The sequence below is a fragment of the Haemaphysalis longicornis genome, unplaced genomic scaffold, assembly GCF_048455015.1.
Source record: "Haemaphysalis longicornis isolate Haplotype H1 unplaced genomic scaffold, Haemaphysalis longicornis Haplotype H1 scaffold_4, whole genome shotgun sequence".
Lineage (NCBI taxonomy): Eukaryota > Metazoa > Arthropoda > Arachnida > Ixodida > Ixodidae > Haemaphysalis > Haemaphysalis longicornis.
In genome coordinates, this window is record NW_027526361.1 from 62,463,209 (window position 1) to 62,485,722 (window position 22,514).

Consider the following 22,514-nt stretch of genomic DNA (forward strand, 5'->3'; position numbering starts at 1 on the left):
AGCATCTGCCCCAGCTTGACAAATAAAGATTTATTCATCATCATCATCGTCATCGAAATATATCACGCCCTCTCGTGGCTGCAGCCATGAACCCGAGTCTCGGCACTTGTTCTTTGCGCTTAGAGAAGATTGTTTTTCCAGGCATTCACACTTACCTGCGTGATTTCAAGAAATTTGGGTGGTTTCGTACCTTGTATAGGCCTTTCTCGGCACCGACTGCCGGCAGTCCCCGTATTTATTTCCCCTCAAGACATTTGGTACTGTGTGCCTTAATGTGCATCTGAGACGTGGTGGCAGGGTTACGAGGAAACGTTTAGAACGGAGTTCCTACATTAAAAGCCCATGCTGTCCCAGCACTGGAGGTAGCTAAGAGAGCAGGACCTAGCAGCAACGGTGTTATGTTCTGCGGCACACAAAACTATGACCTATCGGCGCGAAAACTTACCGGGAACAAACGAACCCCACGACGCGTGCTAGAATTGCGTGTCATTTTTCGCCCTACTATCATTATCGGCGAGCCTATCAACACTTCCCCTGGTGGAGTGTTCGCCAGGAGTGCCGGACACTCCAGTTGTCGCTGTGTCCTATTCCAGCTGCACACGGGCACTCGCTTCTCACTGTCGCCGTCGTAGTTTCCTGTTGGTGGTGATGACGTCGTTTCCGCGGACGTCTGGGGAAAGAACGGGCGAGGAGCACGGCAGTGCCCAGAGTAAACGGAGCACGGCAGAGCCTAGTGCCCAGAGAAAACCGCTCAGTTCACATGGAGGTACTATCGCATTAACATAGCGCGGACTCTCATCTGCATGATGGCAACTCTGACGCACGACGTAGCTTTCAATATTGTGCGCAAGCGGAACAAGGGAAACGGTAATTGACAGTCGCCCAGTTTCGCGATGTAAAGTTTAGAAGAATGGACGGGCGCGCGAATTCCGATCGTGTAAGTCGATACGTGTACGTTGCGCAGGCATACTAAAATTCGCTCAGGTGTAAGGGCACGAGGGCTGGTCGCGCGATGAAATCGGCACGACGGCGAAAGGTGTTCGAGGGAGGGGGGGGTGCGGTTGTGCGCTGGCCCCAGTCCTCCCCCTCGCCCCCTTGCTTCACGGGACTGAGTGACAGACAAACACCGAAAAGGGTTGAGGGGGGCGCTTCAGAGTGTTACCGCACTAATGTTGTGATGTGGCATGACAGCAGTGACTCGGCTGTTCTTGCGACGTAGGTTCTCAACGTGCCCATCATGGCAGCGGATGCATGCGGAGCGACTTTGAAACACAAAAGAGAGTTTTAGCTGACCGTTTTTGGCGCTCCGCTATGCTCCATACGTTCCACTCAGCACAAACGAAGCGTCAGCAGCAGAAAGGCTTTTAGCTAAGCGATAACCGTATCTCCCTCGACGGGGAATGATTCGCGTGACTGGTCGTTTCGCGCGCGCGTGTAAACCGAAACTTCATCCTAAAGGAAACAAAAATTTGTATTTGTTCGCTCAAACAACGCAAAATACTGTGTTTATTGGCCTCATTAAACCTTTTTGCATAATGTAGTTGCTGACATGGTATAAATTTTCTAAATAACAAAAAAGAAGCCGATAAACTTTGGAATAGCCAAGCCAGGGCTGTCTTTCTCGGCGCTGCATAGAAGCAGCCGCGGGCTTCGGTCGACATTTTTCGCTTCCGTTCTAAAGCTTGTTGAGGTGCGTGGCACCTTTGCGCATTCGGAAGCGCTTTCGTGATTTCGTCGCTCGTGTTTCAACTGAAGAAACGGAGGCCGCCGTAGCGCGCTCGCATCGCGGGGGCCGCCATGTTAAAATTCCGCACGGTAGCGTAAGCTGCTGCGACGGTCCGCTAAGAGGCCTCGGTTAGCGGAGCGGGGCCCCGCTCCGGTATCGCCGGTAGCGCGCTAGCGCGCCACGCATGCGCAATAGCCCTCTCGCCTGCTATCGGAGCGGAGCGGACCATCAGAAACGGTCAGCTAAAACTCTCTAATGACTAGAGGAACGTGACGAGATGACCTGTGGGTCAAAACGCCGTGTCTCGTGGCGGTGACGGAACGGCAGCAACTATTTTAAATAAAAACGCGTTACGTTGCAAACTAGCACGCACTAGCAAGCTCGTTCAAGCTGGCAACCCTCCTGTTAAGCGGTGAAGCTCGTGAGAACAATAACTCATCACATTCACAGCCGTCGCCGTGAAAAAATCTCAGATTATTCAACTGCAGCTGTGTACAAGTGTGGAACGTACTGAAAACCAAACTTATCATAGGGACAAAGTTTAGAGTTTAAGTTCAAGATAGGCTATGACTCACTGAAGTCCCGCGTGCCATTGTAATACAAAGAAAAGATGAAGGGCGGTTTACTCTGTGCACCAGCGACGAAAAAAAAAAAAAAAAGAATTGCGCCAGTATGCACACTTGCAAGCTGGGGATTATTCTCATGACATTTGCTTGTCGCAGCACAAGCTGAAATGTGCACGGACACCAAGAAATTGCCCAGAAAGAGGAGAGCAGGAAGTTGCAATCCTTCTATATTTCACTGTTTCGCGCTTCGCTTCTTTTTGCACCTTCTATTATGCAGCACGAACTGTATACGACTGCCTATGCCCAGTCACTCTTTTGCCTATCACGCGTGCGTCCTCCGTTAACGACCGTCCCTCGCGCCCCGCAGTTATTCCTTCGCGGATTGGTTATGCCGCCCCATTGGATAAATGCGTCGGCGTGCTTTTGCCGATGGGCACCCTGACTGCGGCGAACGAGGAGTTATACTGTGGCCTGGGCGTGTGCGCCCAGTTCAGTGTCTCGTGCGTGCGACAGCGCAGTCTGCGAAACAGGGACCGACGAACGAGCGCAGCTGCGGTCCGCGGAGGAGCAGGGACCCATAAAAGACGCAGGGCCAACAACCTTCGCCGCAAACTTCCTCCTCCCGTACCTATCTTCGATCAGCCCCGCCCCTTCCCCGCATCTGCGGTCTTCTCATCCGCATCCAACAACCCTTGCGTCCCGCCGGCCGCTTTAACCTCCACGTCGCGCACTTGGCGCGCGCGTGGCAGAGTCAACTTATGCGCGTATACAGACAGCTTCGCGCATGATATACTGCCGTGGGAAGCCGCTGTGTTTCTTCTCCGTCCCCTTCTTCTTCCTGTATACGAATTCTTGCGCGAAAACTAAGCGCGCGCACTGTGTACGCGCACAGACACGCCACGTCGTACACTCGCACGCATTGGGTAATTGCGTACGAAGGTCCTGTTTAGGCTTTTAACTCACCCTTTCTCTTTACCGTCGATTTCCTTTTGGTTAGTTTTTTGTAAGGTCCCGTAGTCTCTTTTCCTTGTGAACGCAACTGTGTGTTTAGCGTACTCGAGGACGCTCTCTGGAGTGTCCGTGCGAGCGCTTTGCAGCTCTTGCGGCCGCGCAGTGGTCTGGGTAGGGTCGTAAATCCATATCAGCTGCACAACCGCGGTTATACGGGGTATATATCTGTACGCCAGCCTCCTTGAAACGCCGCGAGTGTTGTGGGTTTAACTGTTTAAACACCGTTAATAACTACTCGCGGGTAAGATTATCATAGCTACGACGATGCGTAGAATCGATAGCGACGACGTTGCGTGGTTCGTATTAGACGGATAGATTTTTTCAGAGGAGATAGGCCTAAATTAGTTTCTAAGGTAACATTGTCCTATCAGGGACGTTTAGGCCATGGCATAAGGGAGGTTCACAGGCAGTAGGAAGGGAAAACAATTAAGAAGAGGAACCCTCTGAGGGCTATCGAAGGAACTTGCAGGATATATTGGTTTGACCGAGAAAATACTTCTCTAAGGGTAATCGTCTCGTAGAGACAACTATTTTCGCGGTTCTACCGCGAAAATATGCCTCGTTTCAAATAACCCTCTTGCCTGAGACAACCCCTTTGCCTCGTTTCAAATAAGCAGTCCGTATTGTACGACTAACGATGGGCCTCCCCGACAATTAGCCCCGAACCGCCCGCGGACTGCCCGGAGTGTGATTCGTTCGCGACTTGGCCATGTCATCATCTTCATCATCATCATCTTCTTCATCATAACCAGCCTATCTACGCCCACTGCAGGACAGAGGCCTCTCCCATAGATCTCCAATCACCCCGGTCCTGTGCTAACTGCGACAAATTTGTCCCCGCAAACTACTTCATCTTATTTTCCCACCTAACTTGATGCCGCCCCCTGCCACGCTTGCCTTATATTGTATTCTATTCTATTGTATTATGTATTGCTATGGAACCTCCGGTCCAAAGGCACACTTCGAAATGCCCGCGCAATATCCCGGACTGCTACATCGGGGAGGCCCACTATAGTTTATTTCCGTGAGTCTCGGTGCCCTGTATAACTTTTCTTATAGGCGAAACATCACTGTTTTAAGTGTACAAAAGGAGCCGTCGTGTTCAAAATGCCGCTAAGGGCGCTGTAATAACACGCCGCCACGTGGGACATTGGGCGCATTCGAACTGGAATGGGAGTCACCGACCATCTTCCGCAACAGCAAGCGCCGCTACCATTATTTTTTTCCCTGCAAGGTGGCTTGCTACACAGTGGAATTTGTGAATATATGGCTAATTGTACACCGAAATCGTGGCCGGCTTGATCTTCATACGTTGGGCGGGTTGGGAATCTGAATGGAAACGAAACGCTACCTGGGGCTTTCACTAATTAAATGTCGTCTATGCGTAATTTTATTGAAGGCTTCTTCTAATCTCTACCAAGCACCTACGTTACGCTTAAAATGTGCATGGTTTTCTTTGCGTAAAATATAAGGCAGTAAGACAATTTGTAGCTGATTTTTCACCGACAATATTGTTGATGGGGCTGTATACGTTTACTATCGGTCGATATCGGTTTTTGAAAGAGCGGCGCCAAAGAAAGCGACGGCATAAAACCGACGCAGCGGATCTGCCGGGGTTCATCGAAACACGCCTCCCGTATGAAGCGATACACGCGACCGTGATCCCCCACCTTTCCGCAGCTCGCATGCTGTACCTTTTCTCCCGGGTGAATAAAACTTATCTACGACTATTCCTGGTGTACCCGCGCTGTATGTTGCGCTCATACACTCAGATCATGGCCAGTAACTTACTTTGTCGTATCATAAAGGTCTCCGCTGTCGACAGCCCCGAAACGTTGCAGCGAAGCAGTGTGATGGACATTGTCGTAGTCCGCATGCGCGTCTTGTCGTAGTCCGCAGGCGCGCCTTGTCGTAGTCCGCAGCCAGGAAGAAATAACAGTTTCCGGCGCCCGGTTTCGAACCCATGACGCCGCGGGCGGAACGCAAGGTGCCCGGCGCACTACCGTCCGAGCCACGAAACCGACACAGATTTCGATGCACCGAAAGCGCCTTATATCCTTCACTCATTTCTCGTTTGTTTCGAAAGCGCCACAAGTTGTCCCGCGCCTCCAAAAGATGGCGACACGGGTCCCGCGTTCGAGAGATACGACTTGCCGGCGCACCCCCTCGGAAATGCTGTGCATTTGATCGTGCCCCTCGCGAGGGGGATGTCTTTTTTTTTCCCCCGGCTAAGTGGGAAACAATTTACCGAGAATTTCCTGAAAGCGTGGGTCTAAGCCCGACATACACGAGCTTGCTTCGCGCGATCAGACGCAGTTGTAAAAACCAGCGTGCAGGACCTTCCCGGGATATATATCACTGCCGGGCCCGCGCCGCGAAGCCGCGCACCCCAAAGCTACATTAGAAGCCAGAGCTTTCTCTGCCGCTATACAGCCGCTGCCGGGCACTCGACAAATGACCCTGCAAACGTTGCGGTGTTTTCGCCACAGTTCAAAGTAGGGAGGTGCAGCCGCAGACCATTCGGACGGCTACCACCGTGGCAAAAAAGCCAGTAGAGCTGCTTTACCAGTCTGAAATAGTAAGAAAAAGACTATCTTTTTTATGGATTGGATTGGCTCTTGTACGAAGCGCATTGGAGTTTACAGCCAGGTCGTTGGCTGCCCCGAGCGTATCCGTAACCCTACCTGCACAAACCTGTGTTTTGGCTGGCAGCTGCATATGCCGACAGGCCAAAGCGAACTCTGACTGTACTGGAACCTCGTAAACTCGAACTCGGTTCACCCTAAATTTCTTACTAGATCGAAGGCTTGTCACATCGCAAGCCTTTGCCGTTCGTGCAAAGGTTTTTGACTCCGCAAGCTCGAAATCTCGAGTGCACGAATGTTCGGGGAAAACACTCACTCCTGGGTACAATTTAACTGAATGTCTTATATTTTCATAAGTGTGTAGGAAACCAAATTCTGTAATGGTTATACCGACAAAGGAACTGAGATCTGTTATAATCGAGAAGAATGCACGGATAGCACGCTCTCCAATTTTTGTGAGCAGCTTTTGTTCTTGTTTTGTGCCGCGGACTATTTTGTTCCCCTCCGCTTCTATATAACGTTCTTTTCCACCTCCATACGCCGGCGCGTTCACTGCCGCCTGTTCCGCAATTCAATTCTGTACGATTATGAGGCTCATGAAGCACACCTAAAGTTATTTCCAATACCACATTTATCAGCAAAAACAAGCTTAAAAGTTTTAAGTAGGAGGGAATACGTATGCACATAATTCGCAGGTTAAAAAACAATTTCTTTTGGATTTTGGGTCGTCTGCGCTGCTGCAAGAACGCCTGGTTTTTAATATGCACATTTCTCCGCGTTTTGCAGAGACGAGAAAACACTATGCGTTTTGATAATTTCTACGATATTATTCTGTGCGGCCATCCTTACTTTGTCGTGATTTTCCGACTGGGGATATATAATTTTCCAGCAGGTCGCAGCAGAATCTAGACGATCCCCAGATTAAATGTACAGCAGCATGACGCCGTGGACGAATTTCTCCCTAGGCAGCAGATGCTACCTGGTAATCCCCCTACGCATATTTAAAATTAGCTTAGAGGCGAAGCCGTGCTTTGTCATGCAACGCGTGCAGTTATTGAATAAACTTTCAAATTCCTCCGTTCGCGTCTCTGCGTCTCTCGCGTGCTTGCGAGAAGCAGTAGAACACGGTTCTCTCCGCTTTCAAAGCCCTTCGTTCTTCGGGCCCTCGTGTGCTCGCGGCAGCAGCAGCGGCAGTGCCTCCGCGTGTGGTTAGCATGTGTGCGCGCGTGTTGCGATAACCCTATCCTGTCACTGCACTTATACATCACGGAGTTCAAGAAAAACGCGGATAAGTCGAAAACGGAAACAAGGAACGCGGGGTCCGGAGGCATCGCGCGCCTTCGCTCCGCGAATACAATGCACCCGTTCTCATCCCCGCATCGCCCGCAACGACCGATGCGAGGGAAGAGAAACAAGAAGGCGAGCAAGGCGCGAAGCCAAGTCAAGTCAAGCCAAGGCGTGCATAAATCACGCCCTGCTCTTCCCTCCCTGCCCAGTGTCGGCCGGACTTCTACGTGGAACAAGAAACAATAACAGCGAACAAAAACGAGAGAAGAAAGGAATAAGCGTCGGAGGGCCTTTCGTGGTTAGTTAAGAAACCAGGAGAAGAAGCGGCGCTCACTATCTCCTTCGCCCGTTTTCCTCAACGTGTGCGTGTAGTGTGTACAGTCTCCCGTCGATGCGGAAGGCTTGAAGCAAGCAAAAGCGTGGCCGGGGTCAGAGATTGCGAACAACAGTGCGGCAAGCCGCGATGCCTGCCAGACGGCGCCCGAGCACGTTCCTGGCATGTTTATGCAGCCGGGGGTCCAGAGGGCGAAAGCCCGGGGAGAAGATGCGACGCCGCCGGGGATGAGCGGGCCGTTTATTCCTTTTCCTATAAAGCTGCTCTCACGCGAACGCGCCGTAAGCGACTCCCGAGCCCTGCACTGTCTCGTTACAAGCAATCTGTGCTTGACCTTACGGCGAACCATGCTCACATCACCATGTATACCTCGACTGCTGTACACGAACTGGCGAACATCATCCAGTCTCCTGGTAAGTTCGGGTCTACCGCTCAGGGCGTGTGGTAGCAATGGTCATTAGCTGAGCGCTGTAACCTGCGACTTGCGGAAATATGTGAGTAACACCGAGGACATGTGAAATGTCCAACCTGCTGTGAGGAAACGGTTCCGGCAGACCTTCACCACATACTATGGACATGCCCTGGAACTAAGGACATTCGAAGAAAATGTTTGATGGCAGCAGGCCTAAATTTGCAGCAAGACACGCATTACCATCGGTGGCTCCATGGTCCTGCCTACCGTTCCCGCCGTTCCCTACTGGACTATATCTGGGAGGCCAACCTAGTTTCCTGGATATAGATCGGACTCGCTTGGTGTCTACTAAGCCTTGAGGCTATTAAATAGACGAACAAACAACAACAACATTCGTTTAGGCATTCCCGAAACAGGACAGAAAATAAAAGGAAGTGCCTATTACGACTACCGCCTCCCACGTACTTCCCGGAGTGTGCCGGTGAAGTTAATAACGAACTTGACATAGACTTCATAGTTTTCTGTGCCCTTTAACTTTGCCGTGAAGGGAGATAAACAGTGTTTATCATCTTACATTTCAGGGGTGCTAACTGTTAGGCTTGAAGAAAACATTTGAAAAGAATCGACGCCCCTAGTTTAGAAGAAAAAGAAAAAAAAGAAGCTTTGTATACAGCTGAAATATCCACGATTTTGCGTCATGCTTTCGCGCTCACAGAATCACTTGTTGACGCCTGCTATATGGAAATTTGCTTTTGTTCTGTTATAATGTGGGCTTCGCGCTTTTGTACCGTATATTTTGAGCTGCAATTTTTACATTTGTTGCTATACTTGTCGCGCTTTTGTAATTTGTTTTTGTTTTGCTCTCTCTTAATCCGGTTTTTTCTTGATGACGTGTATTGTGTCTCTGTGCCCCCCTTCCCCCCGCCCTCATTTAGTGCCCTCGTGCCTTAAGGTGGGAATAAACGTAATGAAATGAAATGACATGCCAGGCTTACATGCCAGGTTCAAATGATGGAGGCGAAAAGCGAAAGCTCCCGCGCGTCGACATTTCGGCATGCGTTAAAGATCCCGTTGTGGTTGAAATTATTCCGGAGCCCTCCTCCCCGGCGCGCCTCATAGCCCTGCATGGCGTAGATTCGGCGCGTTAAACCCCACAATCAAAATAGAATGCTGATACGGCGACTCAAACCAACGCGTTCTATTTCACGCTCGCGCATGCGCAATCCACAGACGTGGCAAACGGCGCAGAACAAGCGCGTACATCTCGTGCCACATGGACCAGTGATATGCGAGAAAATACTGCACTGGACAGCTAAGTAGTCCAGTGCAGTAGATAGCTCTGTCAAGGCCGATAAGAATAATAAGACAGCAAGTGTGCGCGCAAACGTCAGGCCAGCCTATCGGACTGCCATCCCGAATGATTCGTGCCGGGGAAAAATGAGTTTCCAGCCATGGGTACGTCAGCTGGCACTGAGCCATTATTGAGGCAGCATAGCTCTCCGGGTTTGTGCGTAAGCCGGCTCTGACTTGCATGAATATGCACAGATGATTGGGTGCCCATTCCGGATATACGTAGTCACGCAAAATCGTCCATTATCCGGCTCTGCTTGCATGCAGGCTCTGTTATTCTTATGTCATGGACATGTTTACACACAGAGCAGTGTGCGCTGGTGTCTATGCTGAACGCCGAATAGACTGCCTTCAAAACACACAAGACGTCGGGGTCTCGAATGACGAATAATTACAACAAATAGGTTAACGAGGGCCATAAAATAATTAATTTAACAACCTTACTAGAATAAAATGAGTGGCAGTGATTTCATTTCATTGCTTTCGCATACGTTAACCTGGACTGGCGACATCGGTACTCCAAGGCTCAAACCTTGGACAGCTGCGAATTGCTTCTTAGCTGCCAAGTTTCATGAGAAGTCGTTGTAATTTTTTCCCCGCATGCTTGCAATTCGGTGGACGACAAATTTATTATTTGTACTAACTTACTCCTCCTTGGTGGCTTCCCCTACCCTAAGCTATCAGACTACCCTCAATTATCCGAGGACGGGGTGGGGAATAAGGAAACTTGTAGTTGCGAGCGGAAGCGTCACGGAAAACTAGCTTAGCTGGGACGGAAGCGCGGCGGGTGTGACTCAGCTACACAGACTAGTAAGCGCACCAAATATTGCCCCAGAAGGACTGGAACCGACGTCTTCTTGGCTACCAAACAACCTCTGTATCGACTGCATTGTAGGGGAGTCTAGTAAATGATACACACAAATTCAATCTGGGAAAGCCAACTGCACAAAGACTAAGTCACTGTGTAGTGAGCTTGACTGCTCTACTCCAGCTTCTTTTTCAGGTCACCTTCCCTGCCTCACACAAGTTCACTGCTGAAAAGGCATTTTCCAATCCCAATACAAGCACTCATATTAATTGTCCCCTTTCGCGAAAACAACAACAACAGAAAACAACAGAACAGAAAATAACAACAACAAAAAAGGGAGCGCGCTCAGTGACCACAAAGTATGCGTTGTTCTTACGTCCCAATGGCTGCGACACATCAGCGGTCAGCGGACGATTGAACGATCAGCGGCATGGTTACGCGCCGCGCCGGGCTTTGAACAATAACCCTTGCCTCTCCTAGAGGCGCAGCAGTCACTAACGACGGAGGGGGCTTTGCGCGGAGCGCAAAGCCCCCTGCTGTATTTCTGTATTTTTTTCCGTATTTGGAAAAATGGAAATGATTGGAAATGGAAAAATGGAAATGGAATGGATTGGAAAAATGGCAGTATTTCTGCCATTTTTCCAATCTAGCTTGTTCTGCCGCTCTTCATTTTATTATACGCGCTCATAATAACATATCAGGCAAGGAGTACGTTCTCCCCACGTAGGAGTGGCTGTATAGACGACGATAGGGCGCTGGTTTTGATCAGCCGGCGGTACGAGAACGATACGCTTAAGAGGGATATATTCTGTGTTTGTTAAGCAGGTTACACTGGAGAAAGATTAATAAAAGGGGGAAGTAAAGAATAGGAAGCGGAAGCAAGCAAACAATGAAAGAAAAACAAAGTGTTTGAAAATGGATCGAGACATGTTTATTTTTATGAGTTTAAATGCAATATTTTGTCAAAATTAAGTGAAAAAACGTGGCAACAGTTTTCGCAATCCGTTTTCTGTTGTCTCGTAAGTTTTTCCACGCAGGGAACTTCCATATGCATCCAACCACGTTCTGGCCCCTTGCTGCAGTAAGGATGCCAAGCCTCCTCCTCTAACCTCGCCGACTAGGAGGGTGATAGCACAACTCTCATCGTCCTCTTTCATCTTACGTCTTCGCACGTGCCGCCCGAACGGTCAGAAACAAACGCACCAAGGCTCGAAATTCCCGCGAACAATCCCACGAGCACTGCATTCCCGTTCATCACTTATCGATGCGAGCCGAGGAGGATTGAACTCGACGAGACACGAGGCTAGACAGCCAGTTATAAGAGCAGCATCGACCAGTGTATACTTACAGGACCCAAAGGAACGGGGAGAGGGGGAGGAGATTGTGTTTAGCAGGGACACTGGCGCAGCGCTGGCTTGTCCGCGATCAACACCGGGTGCGAATTGGGGAGCACACGGCTCGCAGGACGGGGCGGCAGACGCCGAGGACGCAATCCAGAAACGAGCACCGAGGAACAATGCGGCGGGAGACCGTTAATGCCTTTGTTTGTCTTTCAGTCTGGAGTGAGGAGATGCTCGTTTCGTGGCCAAGGTTTCTCTCGGTAAACTTCGCGGGTCGTGGAGACGGGGCGCACTGCGCCGTGCTGGGTCCTTCTACGAGTTGTATTTTCCTCTCTCTTTTTTGTTGTTCTTTCTCGTTTTGCTCGTGTATCAGAATAGTACAAGGAGGCAGCGGGATTCGATCCTTTACTCGCGCTGCGAGGCCGCAGCCGGCGTTCGCTGCAGACTTTATAGCTGCTTCGCCTTATTATTGCGCGCAGTGGCGCTGAAGCACAATTGCTGGGCACTCCGCGCCAAGACGAACAATAATGTAAATGTCGTTCTTGCGTGTTTCGTGTGTGCGCGTAGTTTGTTCACGTCTGCGTCGCCCGGTCCCGACGAAGTGTACGCGGAGTGGAAAGAGGCATTCATTGTGTGTCAGCTCTCTTGTTTTCTTAATGTTTTGTTCTGTCGGAAAGCCGCCGAAACACACATGGCTCGTTGCTGATCCGTGAGAATTAAGTACGGCTGGCTGTTTGCGTTGGGTTTTCCTAGTTGCCTTGTTGTTTGTTCTTGTTTGTCAGGGCTTGCATGAAGTTGGCGCGCATGTGTTGCTACGCGCCGGATCTACACGACGCTGCCATGCAGTGCTTGAGTTAGTGGAAAAACCAAATTGTTGAGGTGATTATCGATTCACGCAGAACGTGATTAGGACTGTGTCACTTGGAGTGTGTTGCCGCGTTTCCATGCCATGATTTTTCATAAGGGATAACCCAGCCAGTGGGCCCCGCAAATATTTTAATTTTAGAGGTGATCAATAACATTATCGATAGTAATATTTGACTTCTTATGTTTGAGAATAGACCCTATGCAAAATGCGCCCCGCCATCTCACGTCGACTCCGGTAACTAGGTCCGCCATTTTGGTACGGTCGTTTGAAACCGAAACCAATTAGCAAAACATAGAAGGCGGGCATTGACCGCTCTTGGTGATGGACTACAATGCCGGAGCATTGCTTCGTGCCGCAGTGGACGCAATGCGGAAATACCGGTCCAAATGGAGAAAAGGTACGTGAAGTTCCACGCTTTAGAACGAACTTTCTGACGCGAACTATGCCGGCGCGAGCAACCTTTGTGACAGGCTGGGCGCGGTGCGCTGGGAGCGAATATTTGTCGTTGGTTCGCCTAACGCGGGATTCCGTAGTCGCTGTCCAGATGAAAAATACAGCTGCGTTGGAGTTCTGTGGTCCAGCCTTTGTATTCTAAATGAAGCCTGAGCGTACGCTACCTATTCATGCGACTGACAGCGGCGCTCGACCGGGAAAACAGTACCACACGTTGCCAAAATTAGCTGTTTCTTTACTCGTCCCTGTGGCTCTGCGCCCGCTTCATTTCATTGTTAAATGGTGCCGCTTAGCCCCTACACGAGCCTTTCTCTTACCTAGGGCTGTAAACGAACTTTTCTTGCCGCACTACGCCGTCACGGTGCGGTTGAAAATTTCCTCTGTGGCGGGCGCGCACGGTATGGGAGTGTGTTGTTGGTTTCTTTTACGTTGCATTTAGCCGCGTGTCGTTGCAGAAGTGGCGTACACTGTTTTATGATGATCTAACGGTGGAAAATTCGAGCTTTTGCACTTGGTTCCCGATTTGCCGCGCTGACAGGTTTGTTGTTACGTCAAGTTAACTTGTTGCCCATTGTCATTTCAGCCACGGTGTATTTACTGTCAAATATTTTGCGACTAAAATACACACTCACCCCTCTAGTTTTTCACATGCTGTATGCATGCCTCCAACGTAATGATAGTGGCCATTGATGTAGCTAGCTGAGTCAATTTTCAAGTTTTATTCAAAAAATAAAAAAAAACGGCCACAGTTGCATCAGTCCGCCGCACATCAGCTTGAGTGCTTTTGAATTTTTTGTATCCACAGTGAAAATCCGAATAAATTAAACTACTTCGCTGATTTATAGCGCGTACAGTATAGCAAACTGTGGATATAAATAAAACAAAGGGAAGCATTCGCGCACCCCTGCATGCCGCGGTCTAGTAAACACGACGTTGCCCAGCCTCTGCGTGCTCGCGAGATGACCTCGGCGAAATGTGGCACGAATGCTTGCTGGTAGCTCATAGGTGACCCTTCAGGTGCCATGCCAGTCCTTGTTTCTGTCACTGTGGGGGGTGAGGCCAGCACAACTGAGGCAAAAAACCCATTCCCAAGGCTACCAAGTTTTCTCCCAAGCGCCTGCACGGCACTTTGTTGCTGCTCGCATTGCTCCTGTACTCGACGTGCATCGAACAGACGCATTGGCAAGGGAAGGGAGGGGCCATTTTCTCGCGGGCTTGTCCAGTCAATGTCTTGGACACTCGCTGGCTTGATGCCCTGCTGCCTCGTACGTCCCCACTGTTGTGGCAGCTCAGTGCACGCAAGCTCCGGTGGCGCCTCTTAAAACCTTCGGCTTGCAAGAGGGCGAGTAGGCGCACAGCAGCCAGGATGTGACTCCATGCTCCACTGCAACCCGCCGGGCAATCGCACGCTGCCTCACAATCGCCCCACTGTCCGTCTCAAACGTGAGGCACACAACATAGGGCCTGCCCCTTTTCTTCTCAGAGCGAAAGCATCTGCTGAGCACATGGATGAGGCCCAACCTGCAAGAACAGAGAGAGTAACAGTAAATAGCACTCACGAAAGAACAGCACTAGTCCGCTACAGTTTATGGTAAAGGGACAGAGCAGAAAGAAGTGGCTGCAAGGAACAGACTCAAAATGAACAGATTTTGTGTCTTTCTTAACACTGTTGCAAGGACAATAATCTACACCTGAAACAGCAATGATGTCAAAATCGTTTGTCAAGTTCGAGCGTGCAAGTATCTCTGCATGCTTTGTTAATGCATTTTCAAGAGAAGGAAGTTTAACATGTAAAAACCTCACCGTTGGTAATGATACCAGTACCCGCATAATCGTGTTCGTCATAACTTAAGCAAGGAATAATATGATTATCTGGAACTCACTTCCAGAACCTTTCGAGATAAACAGGTAAACATTCGGGCTATACCGATGACCCATCGAATTAAAAAAAAAAAATCTTCTAGTTCAGTGAGTTCGAGCTAACGAGGTTTTATTGTATTATCTATTCGTGCACTCCAAAAACATGCGCTTTAGAAACAAACACAACCACCCCACCGCCAAAAAAGGAGAAGAAAGACAGACACACAAACAGATTTTTGCGGCAGAAAATGCGCAATAAATAATGAAACGCACAAAAAAGAAAATTCAAGGCGTATGTGCGCTTTTGTAGTTGACTTCGCCGCAAAGCGCGATTGCTTTGCGGCAAACGCGCGGGCGGACGACCGTCATGGAAAACGGCCGCAACCTTTCCGTAAACATCTTCACCAAAAATCTTCACGTAAATTCGATGTAAAGCATTTGAAAATACCTAATCCACCCACTAGCGGTACGGTCTGGCGATTGTCGCTTTCCTCTTTCAGGGTTACTGCAACAAGTCCATTTGCATGGTAAACAACGGTGAACAAAGTGCTATACAAATGCTCATACCGGTTAACTCGCGTCAAGCAAAAAACAAAGAAGGATTTACTTACTGCGAGTCGCACGTGTTTGTCCACATCGATGAAGGCGAGCAATGCGCCTCGGTGGCTAGGCGGCATGCCCTGCTCCGCTGCCGCTCGGATGGGTCTTTGGCGTGGCACCCCGAGTGGTATGAGTCTTCAGACGCAGTCGGCAGCGCAGACAAGTCCTTCGTCCACAATCCGCGGTCGGAAGTCGGAAAACGCAGCCCAGTTTGAGCCATACCGCGTTACCGTCACCTACTCTTCCACAGTAAACAATACAAGACTTCCCGATCGGCGCCCGTACCAATATGGCCGACGGTCTCGTTTACATCAGTGTTGCTAGATCACCAAGCAATTTCGCATAAGGTCTATTAAAAGCGGGGAACCCAACTTTTTCCACTACATCTGCTTATCGTCACGTCTGCTCTAATTATGATGGAGAGCAAGCTTTCTCTCTAGCTGAAGGCCTGCTTTATTGGTTTGATAAATCTCCAGTTATGCTGAGAAAAATTGATCTATGGATAGGCCTGCTGCGCGTACAATGCCTTTATACTGTGCCTTCTTCGTCCAGCATCTACGTTAAGCCTCCCAGATGAGGAAATAAAGTTGAGAGGGAAAGATACAAGGGAGGGGGGTAAAGGAATTACACGGAGCGTGAAGGAAAAGGAAGGCCAGACGCTGTAAGAAAACTCAATTCTCAGTTGCTAGAGAAAAACATATCGCGTATTTTCAATTAACCAGCGGAAAAGGGGGGGGGGGGGGGGGTGCGCTTAACAGATTTCCAATGCTTAGCTTTTTCACGCATAACCTGTTTTTTTTTTTTTTTTACTTTTTAAAATTGACTGTCCCAACGAACGCAGCCCGTAGGACGCGCTTTTTTTTTTTTTGCATGCGTAGGAAAAATAAGATCAAATCTCACGCTCTCTGGCTGTCCTCATTGTTGATTTAAACGTTTTCTGCGATACGAATTTTGGCTATCTGTAGTAGAGATATTTCTGCACACATAATCAAAGCGTGCTACCTTATCACATTCCGCCTTTGCAATCTTGTACAACCATGTACAAAGCGTGCTTACCGTACTGGACAAGCAAAGTAGAACCGTGGGCCTGAAAATTAATATCCGGAAAACTAAAGTAATGATAAATAATCTGGGGGGAGCACAGCGGTTTGACATAGGTGGCGAGGCAGTGGAAGTGGTAAGCAAATATATCTACTTAGGCCAAGTTGTCTCCCCGGATCCCAACCATGAGTTAGAGATTATTAGAAGGACAAGAATGTGATGGAGTGCGTTCAGCAGGCATTCTCAGGTAATGAATGGCAGCCTGCCATTGTCACTGAAAAAGAAAGTGTATGACAGCTGCATCTTACCGGCACTCACCTACAGGGCAGAGACTTGGATGCTCACTAAGAGGGTTCAACTTAAATTGAGGACAACTCAGCGAGCAATGGAACAGAAGATGGTAGGTGTAACATTGAGGTCCAAGAAGAGAGCGGAGTGAGTCAGGGAACAAACGCGTATTAAGGACATATTAGTAGAAATTAAAAAGAAGAAATGGACGTGGACAGGGCATGTAATGCGAAGGCAAGATAACTGTTGGTCATTAATGGTAACAGAGTGGATCCCTAGAGAAGGCAAGCGTTGCAGGGGGCGGCCGAAAGTTAGCTGGGCAGATGAGATCAAGAAGTTTGCGGGGATAAATTGGTCGCGGTTAGCACAAGACCGGGATAATTTGAGTAATGGGAGAGGCCTTTGCCCTGCAGTAGGCGTAAATAGGCTGGTGATTATGATGATGATGGTGATGATGACAACCATGGACAGCCAGAACAAATGAGGGGCAGAGGCCACTGCAGAGATGAACCACTCGAGTAAAATAATCCTGACAATTCCAGGCGTAAGCTGTGCCGAAAACGGAGCAGGCCACGGACATACAAATGAAAGAACTTCGCAACACTTTTTTGGCAATGTCTTTGTAGTATTAAAGGATTCGCGTACACCACGGAGCGCACTCAGAGGAGGGGGAGCGTAAAGGTGTTTTGGCAAAGGAGGGCGACTCTCGCGACGTGGGTGTATGAGCAAGAGGAAACAGGGGCGGGACTTCTTTCCGAGTGCTCAGCAGCTTCCATGGCGGCTACGCGAATGGTGTATTAGGTTAGAGACGAACGGACTTGGATGAGGGTAGGCTGGCCCTGTGTAGACAACATGGCCTTTAGAGGTTCGCGGTAGTAAAAGAAAACTGTGGTTGATTCCTCTGTGATAGGAATCGGTAAAACACGAAAGTGAAATGTGCAGCGAAATCTGCAGCTGAGCACGATTTGCGGGTCGGCGGCTGTCTTGTGAGGTGTGCTTGGCGAGCGACATCTTGCTGGCGCGTCCCTGCGGCAAAGGTGTACTGGCGTCATTTCCGGGACGGATATGACGTCACGGCATAAAACACTTTCGTGTTAAAATATAAAACCCGAAAACGAACAACCCGAAGTACTATAACGTACTCGTTAGTACTAAAGCTTGCTTCCCCGCAAGAAGACCATGTGTGCAAGGGTGCACCCTTTACAGGCCGCTTGCTTCGTTGTACTGGCACCACTTCCGTGACGGATATGACACAAGTGAAATCTTCGTGCATCCCGGAATAAAACACTTTCGTGTTAAAAGACCGTTCCCGACATCCTCGCGCTGCAGGGAGCCCGCTGGACCTGAAGCTGAACCTGGGCGACGCGGCGCTGCTGTACGGGGGCTTCCCTTCGTCCTGGCTGCTGCAGAACCTGCCGCCTCCGGCGCTCATGTACCAGACGCTGAGCAGCCTGCCGTACCCGGCCTACCCTTACTACCACCCGCAGCCCGCCTACCCGTACCGCTCGGGCTGCTATTCGTACCCCGTGGCCAGCGGCTCGCCGCCCGTGGGCGCCTCCGCCGCGGGTGTGGCCGGAGGCACTGCGGCCGCCGGAGGAGCGGCCGCCGTGGCCGCCGCAGCCGCTGCCGTCTACGCTCCCCAGCTACTCGCCGCCCAGGTACGAAATGAAACATGGGCATACCTCTGGTCGAACGCAAATTGAACAGCAGAAGCAGCAACGTGCAGCCCTGTGGGCTACCTTTGTTTCTCTAACGCGAGATGAGTTTATGCAACACTAGCTGGATAAGCTGGATAAGGACAAAGCTTCGCATCATCTAAATCTTCCTGGAAGGACTGTGGGAACGAGAGGGATGCAAGAAGGTGAAAAAAAAGTACAGGTGCATTCCTGAACACACTAGCAGACGCATTCAACTTCCTTCTCAATGCGTATTGAAACGGCATTACTCATCCCTCTTGCCATGACGTATCACGATTGAGGTCATTCTGCGCGACTCATCTATCACTATATATAATGAGGAACGGGATAGCGCTGCCGTTTCTCCTCACTGCCCATAAATGGTGAAGAGCTAATGATCACGCTCACTACCTCGCGTGAGCGTGCTCATGATTCCGCTCACCAGCTTCCACCTTCACGTCAAAGCGTCCGGCCGTCAAGGCTACGGCGATGTCTCTTTAAATCCGTTCGTAGGGATAAATTCTTAGGTTAATCAAGGAGAATACCATATTTTAATGCAAAGTCTGCACCCCCTAATTAGGAACAGTATATCAGTGACAAAGAGCGAGGTTCACAAGAAACTTCTCAACGGCATAGCTCTCCAGCTGCGTTAAATGCTTGTTGGGCCTGAGCTCCTACACCTTAGCCGGACGGTATACATGCAGTGGGACGATGTTGTGGTGGAGGGTATTTGCACCGTGCGTACGTAAGCGCGTGCCTAACTTACCAACGGAGATGTTCGCGAGAAAAACCAATGGTACGCTTTTCGCTCAGACAAAGTCGCTGTGCAGCTGAGGCACGTTACCTGGGAACGCCATCCTGGAGACTGTCACAGAATTTGGTGCGCTAGGTCAAATGAACTGTGTTTTGTTTCACTCAGTAAATCTCGGCATGTTTTCGCACTGAAGGACTAAGTCTGCGGCTTGTTGCCGAGTAACAGCATGAAGCCAATAACGAAGGGCTAAGCGCGAATTGCGTGTTTAACGCCAGAGAGAGAGGAAGAGAGAGGGAGGAAGAGAGGGAGGGATGGGTGGGGTAGGGGGATGGAGGGATAGACTGAAACCGTACTGGTAAAGGCGATTAATTTCCGAAGTGCGGGAATGAGCCACAGGAAGGGCACCCACAGGCTTTGCTTCGCAGATTCGCCATCCTCCCCTCTTTTCTGCTTATAGTTCGCCCGTTCTCCCCTTCCACATGTTTATGACTGTCACGACACGTACTTTAACAGAAGGAGAATGAACACTGTGTTGAGTCGAGATCCCAGTGGCCATTAGACCACGCGCTACTCGGCGCTGCGAACGTGTGTCGATGGCGCTGTTCAAGCCCCTCGCTTGGACGTGCAGGCGGCGGCATCCGTGGGATCCGGCTGCCCGTCGTCGCGGAGTCCCGAGTTGGCGGCCGACCTGGCCGCTGCTGGGCCCGTCTTCGGAAGCGTCTTCAGGCCCGTGGCTCTCATGACGACGAGGGCAGCGCCACCGCCCCCACCACTGGTGAGCGGGAGCCGTCTTTTCCGTGTCGCACACCCGAGGGTTGTTCCTATAGAGAAACGCAAGCTGCGTGTCATTTTTATGCTCTCGAATTCCTACCACTTGGATTTCTACCAGCTCCACCCCTTTGCCGCAGTAAATGGAACTTAATTGTCCGGACCTCCGCTTTCGGATTTTCGGAAATATGTTTCCGTTCGTGTGTCTGGCTCTTAACTGTGCCTTGAAACTATAATAAGCAAAGCTTAAATTAAGATTTTAGTTACCATCTATTTCTTTTACGCGGCAAACGATCGCTCTGCCCGTGTTGCTCTGAAACCTATTTGGCGGGGTTTCTACGTTGCAGTTTTATATTGAGCTTCACAACAAAATGTAGAACTGCACGCTTCTCCCGCAAACTGTGCGATGCCCGAGGCGCCGAGACCACCCAAAAGAAAAAAAGAAAGGATAAAATAAATACTATCACAGACGGCAGCGTTCTGCGTTCACAGCGAAAAAATGAAGGAAGTCACGTACGTTTTGGGAACGTGACGTGCGCGTGTAGAGAACGGTATCGCTCACGTGTGCGTGCCACATGAAAATCTGCCCGAGGCGGCGCGCTAAGGTAAATGCAAGGCACAGAGTCCTGCATAGTCTGGAGAAACAGGCTTAAAAAGAAAACAGTGACCTGGCTTGTATACACGCAATGAATCTTACGGGCTGGCTCGCTCGAAGCTGCCTGGTGCTATTTCAAGGTGCTGCTGGAAGGCACTGATGCGGTAACCCTAAGAAGGCCGCCGTGTTTGCTCGTGTCATCGACGTGTCAGCACGAGCCACGGCGTCATGGTTGTCAGGTGACCACGTCGACGACCTCTGTGGTGCTGCGCAGATTGATGAAAGAGGGAAGGCCAAGCCTAGTGGAGGATGTCACAAGGAAACGTGCCTGAGAAGCAGAGCTTAGAATTCGTTGCAGTCGTCGCGTGCCCCGTTGTGTCTTTTACCGCCTCGAGGTTTGATCGGACTGAGAACGTATACTTCTTGGTTGCTAGGGGACGCTTTCTCCCATTTAATGGTAGAATGTGATGCAATTGGCAAGAAAAAAAGCAGCCATTTAACCCTGTAAAGGCAAATGACCAGCGAAGTATATATATATTCATAATTGAGTAATGGTAGGGACTATGGCTTGGTGATTACTTGTTGTTGGAAGCACAACCGCTTTATCCAAGCACGTAAACAAACAGGGGTGTCTGTTTCCCTCCCGTAGAAGCCCATATGTACTGACAGCAAATGGGAATTATACAACGTCTGCAGCTTCACTGTGGGCTGATTAATTGCGACAGTTAAATTAGACTCGGTGTAAAGATAGAGTCGTCTCTTAGAGGCCAATCGTTGCTTAATTGTTTTTGGGGAAGCTTCGATGAATCGAGAGCTGCAGTCATTTTCTGCTGAGCGGTCGCGATAAAGTTGGCTTTGCCACAAGGCATTTTAGCCGCCTAAAATTTGTTGAGCGACACGAAACTTCCACGGAAACCTAGCCATAAATAGCTTCGCTCTAAAGAAATCGCGCGACATCGTGCGACATAATGCGAACGGACTGCGCAGCTGCGCGCTATTTGAACGGTTTAGGCATCCCTCGGAAAAAGATGAGGTCCCGTTCAACGGCCTCCTTTGCAAAGGCCTCATCCTATAATATGGCGCGCGCTATAATGTGGCGCGATATCTTTCGCACTCTGGGGAAGGACACCCAGATAGAGCACTGCACGGGCCCGGGCCTACCCGAAATCCCGGCTGACGTAAGTTCCCCCAGTGGCGGTGAAATAACTGCCGCCATGCCACAATTGCCGCCACAGATTGCTGTGATTCTGTTTCCTTTTCCGCAAACAGGCTTAACCTTGTGTTCGGGAGGTAAATGATTATTGTGGCGGATATTCTTTAAATTTTGTGGTTAGGCATCTTGTGACCGTATTGCGTCATGGGTGAGTGAGCGGGCCGCCTCGTTGGGAAGGTATTGCATTGGTAGCATTGGTTTAGCAGTATATTCTATTACGATGTGTGTGGTATCGTAGCCAGGACAAGCGTTGCGACTGCCTGGCGGCTACGCTGCTTTCTCCACCTCTGCCCTTCATTACCGCACACTGACGTGGGGTGGTTATCGTGGAATAAGGGGCAAATATGTCCTCATAAGCTGTGGTACTGCTTGTGATGACGGTTCGTACGCCAAGTACCTATAGTGTCTCTTCCGTTAATGACGTTATGTCCATGTGACTTCCAGTGGCGACTATTTAACTCGTATCTGCCTCCTCGCATACCTAATTCTTCAAAGTAACTTCTTTTCTCCGCTCAGGTACAGTAAAATTTTGTGCGCACGTCGATACACGCACCGCACTATAGGGGTTCTGTGCGTAGGAAGAGATACTTTGTAGTTTGACGTGCACGTGTGTGGTCTGTATTCAATGCTCGCAGTCGGCGACTCCGCCCAACGACGAGTCGAGCGACCTGTCGGAGAGCGAGCGGCCCCGCAGCGCCAAGGAGTCGGCAACGACGCTGGCGTTCACTGCAGAGGCCGCCCTCGCCACGCCGCTCAGCTTCGCCAGGGTCAAGGACGTGCGCTGAGCCGGACGCTGTTCCATCAACGACGGGGTGAGCGTCCCGTTTTCGTCCCTACGCCTCGTCGGGGAAGGAAGAGGTGGCTGGGTAGGAGTTCGCATCAGATGCAGGCTGTCGCCCCTAGCAGTCCCGTTACATGAACAGGTGTCGTCAAAAGTAATCAGAACACGGTCTCGTAAATTTACAGAAAGTTATCCTTA

At 50.1% G+C, this 22,514-nt stretch overlaps 1 protein-coding gene across 1 annotated transcript in view; it reads left to right on the forward strand.

Moving 5' to 3' along the window:
* Positions 1-22,514, forward strand: part of LOC144178834 (uncharacterized) — a 172,692-nt gene that overhangs the window by 121,564 nt on the left and 28,614 nt on the right. Inside the window, exons 2-4 of the mRNA XM_077706964.1 lie at positions 17,859-18,187; positions 19,588-19,734; positions 22,171-22,347. Coding sequence (XP_077563090.1) covers positions 17,859-18,187; positions 19,588-19,734; positions 22,171-22,320 — 626 coding nt within the window. The 3' untranslated portion in view covers positions 22,321-22,347. The remainder of the gene's footprint in view (positions 1-17,858; positions 18,188-19,587; positions 19,735-22,170; positions 22,348-22,514) is intronic.